The sequence below is a fragment of the Echiichthys vipera genome (genome assembly GCF_963691815.1).
Source record: "Echiichthys vipera genome assembly, chromosome: 20".
Classification (NCBI taxonomy): domain Eukaryota; kingdom Metazoa; phylum Chordata; class Actinopteri; order Perciformes; family Trachinidae; genus Echiichthys; species Echiichthys vipera.
The window spans coordinates 1,909,417-1,927,104 of NC_139845.1; the positions used below are offsets into that span (position 1 = coordinate 1,909,417).

The following is a 17,688-nucleotide window of genomic DNA, read 5'->3' on the forward strand; positions in this document are numbered from 1 at the left end:
TGTGTGTGTGTGTGTGTGTGTGTGTGTGTGTGTGTGTGTTCCTGCTCAGTATTCACCCGTCTCTCTGGTATTTTCTTAGCTTTGACTGAATCTGATCGGGAGACCTCCCTGTAATCCTCCATCTCTCCGTTTCCTGACTCATCATCAATCCTCCTGACGTCGGACTTTTCCTCCTCTTCCTCCGCCTCAGCAGTCTTTTGGGTGCAGCTACATGTGTAACCACGGCAACAGCAGAACCATAGCAACCCAGGAGTCAATTACCCCCCCTCGGGCGAGGATGTCCGACCCACCGGAGGCTCTTTTTTTTAATGTTTAAGCCGAGACGGGACGAGAGACGACAGAACGGGCGGCTAATGAAGACAAAGAGTGTCGCAGAAAAACTTCAGACGTCGTGGAAATTTAATTATTTCACAACTCGTGACAAGTGTGAAAGGATTAGTTCTTTTATATCGGGTCCGTCACCGTGACGCCAAAAGTCTCTCCAGTGTAAAAAATAATGTTGTATTTGTCGGGAGCTCTCGGACGAACCGTTCCCGCCTGAAACCAATTTGGTGGAAAGTGAAAAACTCGCTGACCCGTTTCGATCGCTCGCAGCCGGCTGGATGAAGGTTCAGATCCTTCTCAAAAGCAGCAGAACAAAAGGAAATCAAATGTAAACTGTCATGTTTAATGAAAGAGGAGCTCAGCAGCAGTTTGGTGTGATGGAGGGGGGGTGCGGAGGGGGCGGGGAGTGGCGCGGAGGAGGGGTCCGATAGCTGAAAACTGATTTAACTGCAGTTTGATCAGAACGCTTAATAATGAAACACAGAAATCTGACAGCACGCCCGTTTTATCCTCTGTTTTTGCAGCATATTTAACACGTCTGAGCGGTTACATGAGGTTCTTTATTGTTTGGACTTCTGTGAGGTTTTACTGCGTGGATTTAATCACGCGCAGACGCTTCACTGCGCCGTGTCTGAAGTTTGAGGCACGAGTTGTCGATAGAAGACTCCGATAGTTTAGTTTAAAGGTTGAATATGTAGAAGCTTTATTAACAGTTATATATATTTCGATGTTTCCTGGTTCGAATCCCGGCTGGGGCCCTTCTGTGTGGAGCATGTTGTCCTCGTGTCTGCGTGGGTTTTCTCCGGGTTCTCCGGTTTCCTCCCACAGTCCAAAGACGTGCAGGTGTTGGGTTCATTGATGACTCTAAATCACCCGTAGGTGTGAATGGTTGTCTGTCTCTGTTCGTCTCTATGTGTCCTGTGATAGACTGGCGTCTTGTCCAGGGTGGACCCCGCCTCACGCCCGATGTCAGCTGGGATCGGCTCCAGCCCCCGAGACCCCGACAGGGACAAGAGGCTGAAGATGAGTGAATGAATAATATTTTGACGGGTTTAACGATGACTTCCTGTCCCGTTCTGTTTCCATGGTAGCAGCCAATAGTGTTGGGCGTTGCTGGTTGCCATGGTAGTCTGTTGTTGCTACAGAAACAAGGAATCATGTTGAGTTGAGAGCGAGTTAATGGCTATAAGACTTAGTTGAAGACAGGCTAACGTGTAATACTGTGGTCACTTTCACTGATTAGTCCAAATGAGTCGTTCCCATGTTTGACTCATCAGTGTCATGGCGCAGGCTGATCACTGCCACACTCTGCAACGAACCTGGCAACAAACCCGGCAACCAACATGGCAACGAACCTGGCAATGAACCTGGCAACCAACATGGCAACGAACCTGGCAACAAACCTGGCAACAAACCTGGCAACCAACATGGCAACGAACCTGGCAACCAACATGGCAACGAACCTGGCAATGAACCTGGCAACCAACATGGCAACAAACCTGGCAATGAACCTGGCAACCAACATGGCAACGAACCTGGCAATGAACCTGGCAACCAACATGGCAACGGACCTGGCAATGAACCTGGCAACCAACATGGCAACAAACCTGGCAATGAACCTGGCAACCAACATGGCAACGAACCTGGCAATGAACCTGGCAATGAACCTGGCAACGAACCTGGCAATGAACCTGGCAACCAACATGGCAACGAACCTGGCAATGAACCTGGCAACCAACATGGCAACGAACCCGGCAACCAACATGGCAACGAACCTGGCAATGAACCTGGCAACCGTACTGCTGGAGTTATTTTTTGTTGTTGTGACGACGATCTTGAGACACTCGATGGCGCTGTTCGGCTCATTCTCCATATCCAACCTTTAACTAAAAGTAGTAATACTGCAGTTTTAAAAGTAAAAGTCCTGAGGACAAAATGCAAATGCGGACCCCCACATTGACTCGTTTCACTATCAGAGTTTGATCCATTCAGTCCAGTAACATTTTGAAAGTCTAGCAGAGTCGCAGGATCATATCGTTTTATCCCCATTTAATCTCCGACCATCAGGAAAATAAGGCGTCAATTAACGACCTGTCAACATGGACCTGCTGCTGAGGCACAGACTTGTAAAACGGTCTCTGTGGCTTATTTGATGTGTTTTTTTAATGCAGAAAAAGCAAATGTGGTCCATTTTCTTTACTTTAATAGTCAGAAAATGTTGAAATATCGTGGATCGGTGTTTCCCAAAGAACAAAAGCACGACAACGATTTTCAGTTCAGTGTCACAGAGGAAGAAATCTTCACATTTGAGACGCTGAAAACAGAGAAATGCCCCTTTAAAAAATGTCTCAAACTCATTTAAAACAGTTGAGAACGCGGTGATTTTGCAGCTCTGGAGGAAAAACATGCTTAATATTATATTTTCGTGTTTGCTCGTTACGTCGGGACGACATTCGACTGTTGAGTGACTGTTGAGTGACTGTTGCTGTGCATGTGTGATGAAGCTGCTTCCTCAGCCGGCTGACACCAAACTGATTGAATACGTGCGGCGTTGACGTTTTGGCTCCGGGCTCCGTCCTCGCCAAATGTGTTTGCGCTTGATTCTGTTAATGGGAAGAGTCGGCGTCTACCTCTAAAAGGTAAAAACCAGGTGGATTGGAAGTTGAGTTCTGCAGAAGACGATGGTGTTCGTGTGCCCGGCTGTGAAGGGAGCGCTGCCTCGGGGGTGTTGAACCAGCCACCTGTTGAGCCAGGCGGCGGTGGCGGTGGCAGCTGAACAGCCCGCCAATTCCCACAGGGTGGTCGGGTTGAATCCCGGCCCAGACACAGAGTCGACGTGCCAGAGAGTGGAGGACACACATCCGTCTGCGGGCTTTATGAGTCCACACAGACGGAGAGAGGGGGACGTTATCTTTACTGTTCCACTTTATAGTTCAGTCAAACAGCGATTACAGGAAATGATAAATGGGCGCAAATTAAATCCACCGACATTTAGGAGAAGAGAAATGACGGCGAGAGACGGGAATGGACTCATTTAACGGCAGAAAAGGGATTTTAAAGAGCTGAGTGTTGTAAAAATACACCAAACTCTGTGTGTTTGGAGCCAGGACGGAGCGAGGCGGACTCTCAGAGCACGCCGCCGTCAAACGAGATGTTTTCTAAAGGACGTGTGGCAGCTGCACATCTTTAAGGGCGCCCTCCCACTGTGCGTCCCTCCCGTGCTTTAGGGTCCTTGTCCCCCCCTCCAGGCCCGTTTGTACTCACACTACCTGGGCCTCGGAGAATGCTTCTTGCTGCCTATACGTCATCACGCCGTAACACGTCACACGCATTGATGACGTCATGGCGATGCGTGGCTTTGTTTCCAGATCTTTCCGTAGACCTCGGAGTTTTTGTGCGTCTTGTCGACTGTTTTTGAATCTTTTCATCGACCAAATCTGCAGTAAACACTCCACCTCCGCATCACACCAACGTGAACCTTTCACCGCCATTGTTTGAAATGTCCGCGCATGGTCCCTCCTTCTTTTTTCTACGTCCCAACAGGCGCACAGGAAATGACCTCAGAACCGCCGTAGGCCTCGTGCCCGTACACGTGCGCACGCTCGTGCTCGTACACGTGCAAACGTGCTTTACTAAAGCCCACCTCTCCCAAACGGGCCGTGGACGGCAAGCGTGCCGCTCCTAGACGTGGTACGGTTGCACTCACACTGGTCAAAGGAACCAGACTTTAGCCGTGAAACCTGTTTCGGCACGGTACGGATGGACAGTTTGAGTGCGCCCTAAGACACTGGTGCATGTGGGAACACTTCCACTTTTGTCCACAGGGGGCGACAAAATCAAACTTTAAGTATGCGTCTGGAGTTTGGAGTTTGGGGTTTGTCTGCTTTATTTAAGGACTCGTGTTTTCATTTCATGTTATTTTTATTTAGTTTTTTGCGTCCTGCCCGACCCTCATTGGTTTATAAGACACTATCACATTATACATTACATTCAAAATACACAGTATTATACAGCTCCATCTTTGAAACCAAATATCCCTTCTTCTATCTCAGGCCTTACCAAGAAACGTTGCTGCAAAGAAAGGTTCCCTTTTAAAGCTGTGGTCTACGTCCTGAAAATCAGTTGAGCCTCTGAGAAAGATCTGGAAAAAAGCACCAAACCCCCTCACTCAGTGCGTTTCCATGCACGTCAGTAATGCGAAAATGCAGGTTGAGCGGGGGCTGAGTCGGAAAATGACGGAGTAACTTTTCCTCCGGTACAGCAGGTGGCGCTCTATTCTTGGTAGTGATGTTTCTTGCTCCCTCGGTTTAAAGGTAACGCTCTAGTATTGTTGGTTTTGGTGCTGTTGCTTCCTGGTTTATTCTATTTCCGGGTCAAAAGCAACCGCCGCGGAGTGGGGAGCATCCGCAGACGAGGCACCCTGTTGCGCTGTTTACTTGGGAATAATCGGGAAACTATAAGATTTCTCCAGGTCTGTTGCCCGAGGTACGGTGTTTCCATGGTGTTTAAGAACCCGGGGTACGCCCTTAACCCGAATATAATCGTTTTTTTGTTTTTATAGCAACTTTGATGCAAGAAATGTGCTTCACAATAAAGGAAAACAGACACGAAATGAACATAAAAACAGGGATAAAAGGTCGTAATTCATTGAAAATAAAACACATTTTAATAATAAAAGTAAAACTGAGATTTAAATGAAAATAATAATCATCAAAATAGACGAAACAGAACACGGGGTATACGTTAAAGCCCACTGAATAATTATAATAATAATAATTATAACATTAAATGATAAAAACACAGGTTTCTTCTGCTTGTATCCATCAAAGTTTGTCCCCAGACGCGTGTTTTCCGTCTCCTCCTCTGAGTGAATTATGATCCATATTAAGTGAAACATGGTTTTCCCACATAAAAAGTTAAACAGGATTTTATTTATACATGTTTTAAAGCGTGTGTGAGGTTCGCTGCGGTGAAAGTCTCGCAAAGGCAAAGCTGTTTGATTCGTTTCTAATCAGATTTTTCTGTTTCTGCTTTGAATTTTACAACTTACCTTCAAAAAGGAAATGTTTCACAGCGTCAGCACCACCTGCTACTGTACACACACACACACGCGCACACGCACACACGCACGCACGCACGCACGCACGCACGCACACACACGCACACACACGCACACACACACACACTTTACGGCGACTGATTCTCCTTCACTTTAGAAACAAACATCATTTCTGATGCTCTGTGGTTTGGACCCAGTTACTCTAATGGTTCACAAGCCGCTGTTGTAGTAGGTGGTGTTGGTGTTATTATAGGCATTGTTGATGGTGGTGGTGTTGGTCGTGTTGTTGTTGTTTTTCCTGGTGGTGCCGTTGTTGTTAGTGTAGTTGTTGATGATGGTGGTTTTGTTGTTGGTGTTGTTATAGTTGTTGTTGGTGGTGGCGTTGTTGTCTGTGGTGTTGGTGTTGTTGATGTTGTTGTTGGTGCTGGTGGCGTTGTTGCCGGTGTTGTGGCTGGTGTTGTTAGTGGCGGTGTTGTTGTTGGTGTTGTTATAGGTGTTGTCGGTGGTGTTGCTGTCAGTGTTGGTGGTGTTGTTGGTGGTGTTGCTGTCAGTGGTTGTTGGTGTTGTTATAGGTGTTGTCGGTGGTGTTGCTGTCAGTGTTGGTGGTGTTGCTGTCAGTGTTGTTGGTGTTGTTGGTGGTGTTGCTGTCAGTGGTTGTTGGTGTTGTTATAGGTGTTGTTGTCTGTGGTGGTGTTGTTGGTGTCGGCAGTGGTGGTGGTGGCGTTGTTGGTGTTGTTGTTGTTGTTGGTGGTGTTGCTGGTATTGTTGGTGTTGTCGGTGGTGCTGGTGTTGTTGGTGTTGTTATATGTGTTGTCATCGGTGGTGCTGGTGTTGTTATAGGCGTTGTTGCCAGTGGTGTTGTTGTTGATGTTGTTGGTGTTGTTGTCAGTGGTGTGGTTGGTGTTGTTGTTGTTGGTGTTGTTGTCAGTGGTGTGGTTGGAGTTGGTGGTGTTGTTGGTGGTGTTGTTTGTGGTGTTGTTGTTGTTGGTGGTGTTGTTTGTGGTGTTGTTGTTGTTGGTGTTGTCAGTGGTGTGGTAGGTGTTGGTGGTGTTGTTTGTGGTGTTGTTAGTGTTGTTGTTGTTGGTGTTGGTGCTGGTATTGTTGGTGTTGTTATCGGCGTTGTTCTGGTGATGTTGTTGGTGGTAGTATTGGTGGCATTGTTGTTGATGTTGTTATAGGCGTTGCTGTCAGTGGTGTTATTGTTGTTGTTGTTGTGGTTGTGGTTTTGTATTTCATGTGGACGGACTTGTGACTTTGAGGGATCTAATTAAAGCTGACTTGTTCCGACTGCAGGATGAAGTGATGCAAATAGGACCTAAACACCACACACACACACACACACACACACACACACACACACACACACACACACACACACACACACACACACACACACACACACACAAACACCCCACTTTACATACAGTCTTTGATCAGTTGAAGGACGATTTATTGCAGGAACACTGAGCGCTGCCAGATCTGCAGAACGCGCTGACAGAGCGGCGGTTCGAGCCCCGTCTCTGCTGCTTTAATGACGCTTTAAAGGGAGTTTAGAGGTAAAAATTGAGTTTTTAAGATCGACTGCCATCCGCTCTGCAGCCGCAGCTTTAAAGGGACCGCTCAGACTCAGCAAACAAAGCTGGCAGGGACCCGCGTTTGTTCCCCAAGCGTCACAATGTTTTCACTCAACCTGCGTTGCCAGGAAACAGCCGAGGGTCCAACTGCATCGCTCCGGTGACCGTACACTTCTCTATCAGGGAGGCTCAGTCCATCTCCTACGTGCTGCACTGTTGCTTCACCCTGACGAGGCTCTGGGGCGCCCTGGGAACAGGCTCAGCAGTCCGTTCAGGTGGTTGAGCACCATATAAATGAGCGCTGGCCCTTTGTCACACTCGACACTGCCGATTGCCCCTCCGGTGATGCTGAGGAACAAGATCTGCTCCGTCCTGTCGGCCCAGGACAGATGTTGTCTTCAGGTGGAGACCGTCAGTCCTTCGGGAGTCCTCCGCGCTGGGTTTACTTCGACTCTCTGTTTTTAATCGTCACCAGAATTTCTGCAGTGAAAGTGTTTAGTCGGTGGCCGTCGTTGCATTTTGAATTTTAGCGATGCTAACGACAGGAGGGTTCCTGGTTTGAATCCCGGCTGGGGCCCTTCTGTGTGGAGCATGTTCTCCCCGTGTCTGCGTGGGTTTTCTCCGGGTTCTCCGGTTTCCTCCCACAGTCCAAAGACGTGCAGGTGTTGGGTTCATTGATGACTCTAAATCACCCGTAGGTGTGAATGGTTGTCTGTCTCTGTTCGTCTCTATGTGTCCTGTGATAGACTGGCGTCCTGTCCAGGGTGGACCCCGCCTCACGCCCGATGTCAGCTGGGATCGGCTCCAGCCCCCCGTGACCCCGACAGGGACAAGCGCTTGAGGATGAATGAATGAATTAATGCTAACGGTGGCTCTGTCGTTCCCACTCTGCTCTGAAATATCTCCTCAACTCTTCAAACCATCAAACATAGTTCAAACATTCGTGTTCCCCAGAGGATGAATCCTACGGACTTTGGTGACATCTGACTTGTCCTCTTGTGCCACCATGAGGTCACAATTTTAGTATTTATAGTATTTACTCATATATATACAGTATATTATAGTTTTAATCCGGCCGCCAGAACACATCGTTGAAGCATTTTACGTTTCTGAAAACCACAAATACGCTGAATCTCAACTTTCTGAACCTTTGATCATCTAAACTCAACCGTCACCTTTAGTTGCCTAAACTTAACCATCCCTTAACTCTTGTTTGTGTGTTGCAGTGGTTCGGTGACCTGGTGACCCCGGTGTGGTGGGAGGACGTCTGGTTGAAAGAAGGTTTCGCTCATTTCTTCGAGTACGTCGGCACCGACTTCCTCTTCCCGAAGTGGAACATGGTGAGTATCAAAACCACAGCTCTGTGTTCTCAATGTGTGTTTCCTTAGTTCATTCATCTCCGTCGGGTCAGACATGAGGTTTTATTCAAAATTGTCGGGACAGGAAACACATCACAGGTAGAGAAGAGAGAACCTGAGTCATAAAAACAGCTCTCTCTGTCCGTCTCCCAGTCGAATTACCAGAATATGTCATTCTATATATTTGTGTCGTTAAATAACAGCTCCTCTCGTTGGGTTAGTCTCGGTTTATGAGCGGGGAAGATTATTATTGATTGTTCTCTGGTGTCTATGAATATTTCATATTATCTGTTTGGAGGTGTATTTGTTTCCCATCGGTTCAGGTCAGTTTGTTGGACTTGGACCTTTTGACCTGCTGTCTCTGTCTCCAGCACATAAACATGAGGGTGTGTGTGTGTGTGTGTGTGTGTGTGTGTGCCCGAGCACGTTCCACGGTTAAAGTCTGGTTCCTTTGACCAGTGTGAGTGCAACCGTACCGCGTCTAGGAGCGGCCCGTTTGGGAGAGGTGGGCTTTAGTAAAGCACGTTTGCACATGTATGAGCACGAGCGTGCGCACGTGTACGAGCACGAGGCCTACGGCGGTTCTGAGGTCATTTCCTGTGCGCCTGTTGGGACGTAGAAAAAAGAAGGAGGGACCATGCGCGGATATTTAAAACAATGGCGGTGAAAGGTTCACGTTGGTGTGATGCGGAGGTGGAGTGTTTACTGCAGATTTGGTCGATGAAAAGATTCAAAAACAGTCGACAAGACGCACAAAAACTCCGAGGTCTACGGAAAGATCTGGAAACAAAGCCACGCATCGCCATGACGTCATCAATGCGTGTGACGTGTTACGACGTGATGACGTATAGGCAGCAAGAAGCATTCTCCGAGGCCCAGGTAGTGTGAGTACAAACGGGCCTGGAGGGGGGGGACAAGGACCCTAAAGCACGGGGCACGGTGCGGAGGCACAGTGGGAGGGCGCCCTGAAATCAGTCCCGTAACGTTGTTCTTTGTGCGTTGTTACACTTCTGGTCCTGTCCTGCATATCCAGACCTGTTCATGAGAACACGTTGGGCGGCGCCAAACACGGAGAGCTGAGACAGACCGTCGGCGTCTGACACCCTGAGAAAGTGAACGGCCTGAAATGTAAACTGTCTTTAACTGACTTTGCTGCTGTTGTGTTTGTGTTGAGCTGAAGTCGGAGTCGGTCTCATTCCTGCTCTGTCGTCCGTTCAAAGCTGTTATTATCGTCATGGAAACAGCTGTTGTGTTCGTAGCTGGTTATTAGTCGAGAAGTCAAGTCAAACATTAGCCCACAGCTGCAGCAGGAGTCCTGTTTCCATCATTCGTTCTGTGTGTTTCCATTTTGTTTCTACTGCATTTGCCAAACACACACTCGTGTCTCAGAAAGCTCTTGTCTCTGTTTGAACGCGTCGGCGCCGCTCAGGGACGCGTGCGGCTCTCTTCAGCCTGAACAGGAGGAGGGGCAGAGGTGAGAACGTGTTGTGTGGAGCTGCTGCAGCGACCCGCCCAAACACATGCAAACACACACGTGCTCTCTGCTGAGCGTGCACGAGGGGCGGGCCGTGCTGCTGAAGAGCTGCGGCCCCACTCATGAACCCTCCTAACAGAGTAAGAGGCGCTCCCCTGAGAGCCGCGGCGTCGCTCTTTCCTTTGTGTCCACTCTTCAGATGAAGTGTGCCGTGTTTGTTTTGTTCACGCTCGTGTTGAAGCCGGTTTTATTCCTCCTCTCCAGTATCACAACACAAATGTGCCAGCAGCTCATAATAACATGTATTTACGCTTTATGACAGAACATGATGATGAAATGATGAAGATTATGATTAAGAATAGATGTAAAATGACCACAGAGAGAAACAAAACGACCACTTACAAACGTAAAAGGACTAAAATAGATGCTAACTACTACAAAAAGATGCAAAATGACTAAAAACAGATGCAAAAAGATGCAAAACATCCAAAAAAAGATGCAAAACATCCAAAAAAAGATGCAAAATGACTAAAAATAGATGCAAAACTACCACAAAAAGATGCAAAATGACTAAAAATAGATGCAAAACCAGCACAAAAAGATGCAAAATGACTAAAAATAGATGCAAAACTACCACAAAAAGATGCAAAATGAAAATGACTAAAATAGATGCAGAACCACCACAAAAAGATGCAAAATGACTAAAAATAGATGCAAAACCAGCACAAAAAGATGCAAAATTACTAAAAATAGATGCAAAACCACCACAAAAAGATGCAAAATGACTAAAAATAGATGCAAAACCACCACAAAAAGATGCAAAATGACTAAAAATGGATGCAAACCACCACAAAAAGATGCAAAATGACAAAAAATAGATGCAAAACCAGCACAAAAATATGCAAAATGACTAAAAATAGATGCAAAACCACCACAAAAAGATGCAAAATGATTCAAAATAGATGCAAAACCACCACAAAAAGATGCAAAATGACTAAAAATACATGCAAAACTACCACAAAAAGATGCAAAATGACTAAAAATAGATGCAAAACCACCACAAAAAGATGTAAAATGACTAAAAATAGATGCAAAACCACCACAAAAAGATGCAAAATGACTAAAAATAGATGCAAAACCAGCACAAAAAGATGCAAAATGACTAAAAATAGATGCAAAACCACCACAAAAAGATGCAAAATGACTAAAAATAGATGCAAAACCACCACAAAAAGATGCAAAATGTCTAAAAATAGATGCAAAAATATCACAAAAAGATGCACGTCAGCGCTGAGTCGCCCTTCAAATCCCTAAATCTGGTTTGTTAGAGTCCCGTATCTCTTAAAGCGACCTGATTGGCTGAGTGATAGATTGTAACGCTGGAGAACTTAATTTCCTCGTCTGCGTCTGGGCTCCTCTCTCTCTCTCTCTCTCTCTCTCTCTCTCTCTCTCTCTCTCTCTCTCTCTCTCTCTCTCTCTCTCTCTCTCTCTCTCTCTCTCTCTCTCTTTAAATAAAAACCTGCATTATAAATAAGCGACTTCATCAGGGCGCAGACGGCTTCATCGTTATTGGAGAAACACTTTGTTTCCATTAAAGCGTCCGGTCGGGCAGAACGGCAGGAACAGGGGTTTAAAGGAGCGCTGTGTCGCTCGGAGGCAGACGCGTGTGTGCGCAGCAGATAAGGTGTTTGGGTGGAACACGCTTCTCTACTGGAAGGGAATCACTGCGAAACAAAGCAGCGAGAAGTGTGTGTGTGTGTGTGTGTGTGTGTGTGTGTTGTAAGTTAAAGTTCTGCAGGAGGAGGAAGAGGAGGAGGAGGAGGAAGAGGAGCAAATTTGAGGACTAATTCATTTTGAGCCGAGTCGCCGCAGCAGTTTGTTTGTTTGCAGTTTCATCTGCAGGGAAACGCTTTGAGAGAAAGAAGGGATGGCATCGATCCGTGCGAGAGGAAGGAGGTGGAAGAGTTCAGGGGTCGGGACGTCCTCCTCCTCCTCCTCCTCCTCCTCCTCCTCACAAAGACACTTTTAACTTCCTTCTTGTGAACACCGTGTACGTCCAGATGCTTTCGTAACCGTCCGTATGTAAAGTTTATACAACAGAGAGAAAAGAGCTGCTGCAGGAGCTGAGCAGCAGGTCTCAGGACGCTTTACAGAGCAGGTAAAGACCACGCTCTGTGACGTATTCATGATTTACACAGACCCAAAGATTCCCCCGTACAAAAGCAAGTCTGGTTCAGTCGTCCGTCCACAGCAGCCGGAGTTATCGGGGCCTGGAAACAGGATCTTTAGAAACCGGGTCCCAGAGTGTGAGGATTTGAAAACGCCGTCCTCACTGAAGAGACAAATGTGCCAGCAGCTCATAACAACATGTATTTAAGCTTTGTGACAGAACATGATGATGAAATTATGTTTCTGATTAAAAATAGATGTAAAATGACCACAGAGAGAAACAAAACGACGATTTATAAAGGTAAAAGGACTAAAATAGATGCAAAACCACCGTGCTTTAGGGTCCTTGTCCCCCCCTCCAGGCCCGTTTGTACTCACACTACCTGGGCCTCGGAGAATGCTTCTTGCTGCCCATACGTCATCACGCCGTAACACGTCACACGCATTGATGACGTCATGGCGATGCGTGGCTTTGTTTCCAGATCTTTCCGTAGACCTCTGAGTTTTTGTGCGTCTTGTCGACTGTTTTTGAATCTTTTCATCGACCAAATCTGCAGTAAACACTCCACCTCCGCATCACACCAACGTGAACCTTTCACCGCCATTGTTTGAAATGTCCGCGCATGGTCCCTCCTTCTTTTTTCTATGTCCCAACAGGCGCACAGGAAATGACCTCAGAGCCGCCGTAGCCCTCGTGCTCGTACACGTGCGCACGCTCGTGCTCGTACACGTGCAAACGTGCTTTACTAAAGCCCACCTCTCCCAAACGGGCCGTGGTCGACAAGCGTGCCGCTCCTAGGCGCGGTACGGTTGCACTCACACTGGTCAAAGGAACCAGACTTTAGCCGTGAAACGTGCTGGGCCACATTAACCAGCTCTAACTGGGGGATCCTGAGGCGTTCCCAGGCCAGTGTGGAGATCTAATCTCTCCACCTGGTCCTGGGTCTTCCCCGAGGCCTCCTCCCAGCTGGACGTGCCTGGAACACCTCCCTAGGGAGGCGCCCAGGGTTCATCCTTACCAGATGATCCTGAACCACCTCAACTGGCTCCTTTCAACGGGATAATAAAAAACTGAAGGAGGTGAGGGGGAAACCAACTCTCCGCAGGTTCAGAGCGTTCCCCGGTGAATCTGTGACACCAAAGAGAGAGACATTACAGGGAGTCATGTTCTGCCCGAGTGTCGATCTGCTGAAATAATGACTCATCTGTCCTGTGGCAATGACGGCTCGTCGTTTTATGAAGTCATCAAACCGTCGACCTAAACTGGGTTTGATGTGCGACACCTGTCAGGGAAGTAAATAAGCATTCAGCGTGAAAGCTAGCACGCCGAGAGAGAGAGAGAGAGAGAGAGAGAGAGAGAGAGAGAGAGAGAGAGAGAGAGAGAGAGAGAGAGAGAGAGAGAGAGAGAGAGAGAGAGAGAGAGAGAGAGAGAGAGAGAGAGAGAGAGAGAGAGAGAGAGAGAGAGAGAGAGAGAGAGAGAGAGAGAGAGAGAGAGAGAGAGAGAGAGAGAGAGAGAGAGAGAGAGAGAGAGAGAGAGAGAGAGAGGCGTCCGTCATCCTGACAAGTGCGAATGACAGCCGAGGATGGATGGAGGGAGGAGAGCGGAGGAGTGACGGGGCGGCAGTGAAGGAGGATGAAGGGCGGAGACGAGCAGACGTTTTTAAAGTTCAGCAGCAGCTGCTCCTGAACGCAGCCCCGTCCCTCCATCTGTGTGTGTGTGTGTGTGTTTACACTGACTGTGGGCCCATTAGCCGTCCTCCACATGTGGGTCCATCTGCTTCGTTGCGGCCATACGGACCAGATGGACCCCCCCCCCCCCTCTCTCTCTCCAGGTGACTTAAAGTAGCTGTTAATTAGAACTGATGTCTCATTTCGGTTCGAGTCCTCACCCAGATACTCTGCTTCCATCCAAACACGGCTTTTAACGAATTAACTCATTGTGTAATTTGCAGCTGACTCCCCTGATCCAGTATGATTACCTGTGTGTGTGTGTGTGTGTGTGTGTGTGTGTGTGTGTGTGTGTGTGTGTGTGTGTAATGAAAGCAGCAGTCTGCCTTCACCCAGGAGTTAGCCGGATCCTTTGAGGAGGGATCAGTCCAGGAAAAACACCCCAGAATCAGTCAGATCCGCGGCTGTCGGCTCAGAAAGGACTCATATCAAAACAAACCGTTTATCTGACGCACACTTGAGTTCGTGTGCCGTCCCCGCGGCTCTCTGGCTGCCAGCCGGCTGGCATCCAGTTACCTAGCTTACCGCAGTCCAAACACACACATTCAAGTACACGCTAGGACCGACGGTGGCGTTTTCACCACAGCGCCTGGTTTGCAGGGTTCGTACAAAGTGTTGGAAGAGTGGAAAATGCTTCGTCTGGACCTAATACGCTCGCACCATGCTGGGTACTTTGTCTTTATTTGTTATAGGTTGTATTGAATGGACCTTGTGTTTTTATTGTTAACACTTCTGCACAACCGATCGCCTCCCCGGAGACTCATAAAGGTCTACTTGAAGTTAAATATGCTCCTTTGCATACTTGCCAACATTAGATTTTTTGGCAACCCTGTAAATACACACACACACACACACACACACACACACATACACACACGCGCACACACACACACACGCACTCACACACGTCTGCCCGTACTACAAGCCTGATTTTAGAAGTTAGAAGTTCCAGATTTCAGATTACAAGTGAACGCAGCACAACCGTCACCGTGCGTTCACACCAAAAGCGATGGAGGCGATGAAAGCGTCAAGCTGCCGTTCAGAATCAATGTAAATGACGCGATGTCGCCTCGGGGGCCGTCCTTCCGTACCGTGCCCAAGCATGTTTCACGGCTAAAGTCTGGTTCCTTTGACCAGTGTGAGTGCAAGCGTACCACGTCTAGGAGCGGCACGCTTGCCGTCCACGGCCCGTTTGGGAGAGGTGGGCTTTAGTAAAGCACGTTTGCACGTGTACGAGCACGAGCGTGAGCACGTGTACGAGCACGAGGCCTACGGCGGTTCTGAGGTCATTTCCTGTGCGCCTGTTGGGACGTAGAAAAAAGAAGGAGGTACCATGCGCGGACATTTCAAACAATGGCGGTGAAAGGTTCACGTTGGTGTGATGCGGAGGTGGAGTGTTTACTGCAGATTTGGTCGATGAAAAGATTCAAAAACAGTCGACAAGACGCACAAAAACTCTGAGGTCTACGGAAAGATCTGGAAACAAAGCCACGCATCGCCATGATGTCATCAATGCGTGTGACGTGTTACGGCGTGATGACGTATAGGCAGCAAGAAGCATTCTCCGAGGCCCAGGTAGTGTGAGTACAAACAGGCCTGGAGGGGGGGACAAGGACCCTAAAGCACGGGGCACGGGGCGGACGCACAGTGGGAGGGCGCCCTCAGTCTCTAATCGCCCCCAATACACAAAGAATTAAACAGAACAATGATGCAGATGCATGAAAGCGAGCTTTAACTCATTTTTGACACATTCATTTGTTGATTCTGATTCATACGAACTGAGCAGAGACACAAAGGACACGTTTTTCTAAAGTGGTTTTGTGTTTGAATCTGTGTTTGCTGGTCATTAAGCAGCTGAATAGACAAATTATTCCACCTCTCTACCTCCCATTCAAGCTGGAGGGGTGAAAATATGCAAATCAGTCACCTTTTCAAAGGGCTGATCACCATTTAAATAGAGAACGGAGCTCACACACGGACACACGGCGAGCGTTGGATTGTGTTAGAAAGGAAAACAAGTCACAGAGAAATTCAAATATAGAGTTTACTTTGTTTATTTTTTTAAAATCTCATTTTGAAGCAAGATCAAATGACGACACATGAAGGGGAATATTTGTGTTTGGGTTACGCTCACTTCCCACCAGGCCCCCCGTTGTTCTTCACGATCAGTCTCTGCACCTCTGACAGACCTGTAATCACCTCGTTACAGAGCTCCGGGGTCAGTTTCGTGTCCCAAAAGACCTCCACGGCTCGGACGAGCTCCTGCCTTGTGCGAGGCTTCACCTCCTTTCGGATAAAGTCTTTCATCGTCTGCCAAACGAGCTTGACGGGGTTCAGATCCGGCGACTCTGGCGGCGTCCTCACCCAGTTGATCCCCTCAGATGCGATGCAAGTCGCGGCGGCGGTGTGCTTCGGATCGTTGTCCTGGAAGAAGCGGTGGCGCGACCCAAAGCGTTCCCTTATGTACGGCGCTGCGATTTCCTTGATGATGGCGTTCTCAAAGTAATGTCTGTCCATGCTTCCCTCGAAGATGACCATCGGACCTGCACCCAGTCGGGAAATCATTCCCCAGATATGGAGCTTGAAGGGGTTTTTGGGCTGTGGTCTGGCGACGAGATGACCCTTCCTGCAGAAGCTCAACCGGGTGTGGTGCTCCAGAGTCACCGCCGTTACGTCCGTGAACAGCACGTCGTGCCACGTCTCCCCAGACTCCAGCCACTGAAGCGCTTGCCTCAGCCTCGCCGCTTTGTTGAGTTCTTTTGTGATCGGACAGAAGAGGGTCTTTCCAAATTTCCACCCGAGGTTCCTGCGGGCGCGGCGCACGCTGGTCAGGCTCAGCTGAACGCCAAAATCCGCCTCGATTTTGTGCCGTAGAGCTTGAGCCTTCATCTTGCCGCTCTTTGTCACCTCGTCGATGGCGGTCAGGATGTTACTGCGGAGGTCAAGGGAGAAAAACACATCAGACAAAGGGACACAAACACAGAGGAGAACCCTGGCTCATCTTTGGGCGCACTCACACTGTCCTTCCGCACCGCGCCAAAACCGGTTTTTCGGGTAAAGCCTAGTGCGTTTCACCAGTGTGAGTGCAACCGCTCCGCGAATAACTGCGGCCAGCTGGCCGTCCACGGCCCGTTTGGGAGAGGTGGGCTTTTGTAAAGCACGTTTGCACATGTACGAGCACGAGGCCTACGGCGGTTCTGACGTAATTTCCTGTGCGCCTGTTGGGACGTAGAAAAAAGAAGGAGGGACCATGCGCGGACATTTAACAACAACAACAATGGCGGTGAAAGGTTCACGTTGGTGTGATGCGGAGGTGGAGTGTTTACTGCAGATTTGGTCGATGAAAAGATTCAAAAACAGTCGACAAGACGCACAAAAACTCCGAGGTCTACGGAAAGATCTGGAAACAAAGCCACGCATCGCGATGACGTCATCAATACGTGTGACGTGTTACGGCGTGATGACGTATAGGCAGCAAGAAGCATTCTCCGAGGCCCAGGTAGTGTGAGTACAAACGGGCCTGGAGGGGGGGACAAGGACCCTAAAGCACGGGGCGCGGGACGGACGCACAGTGGGAGGGCGCCCTTTGTCACCAGGAGGCCGGGACACTGGTGCACTTTTGTTTACAAGGCCGTGCCTCGGCTACTGCCTAACATCTGTAATGTAATCACACGCAGAAGTGGGTTGCGTTCAAATGATCAGTTGTTGCTGTCTGATCCATTTGCCCGCACAGAACTGGTGAAAGGCTTTCATCTACTCTGCTCCTTCTATCTGGAACAAGCTGCACAAACACTGGAAATGAGCTGAAATTATTTCTGTGGATGCTTTAAAATCCAGACTGAGAGCACTCGAGGCGACCTCCTTTACTTCTCAGTGTTTTTTATCATTTTATTTGTTGCCTGTTTATCGTAACTGTAACGTTTGCTGCATCTTGGCCAGGACTCCATCGAAAAAGAGGTTTTTAAAATCTCACTGGGTTGAAATAAAATCATAATAAAAAAC

The 17,688-nt window shown here is 48.3% G+C and overlaps 1 protein-coding gene across 1 annotated transcript in view; it reads left to right on the plus strand.

The window, feature by feature from the left end:
- The window catches only part of trhde.1 (thyrotropin releasing hormone degrading enzyme, tandem duplicate 1), a gene marked incomplete at both ends in the record, with an annotated part of 161,576 nt that overhangs the window by 98,922 nt on the left and 44,966 nt on the right, over positions 1–17,688 (plus strand). The window contains one exon of the mRNA XM_083935349.1: positions 8,184–8,297. Within this exon, the coding sequence (XP_083791475.1) occupies positions 8,184–8,297 (114 nt within the window). The remainder of the gene's footprint in view (positions 1–8,183; positions 8,298–17,688) is intronic.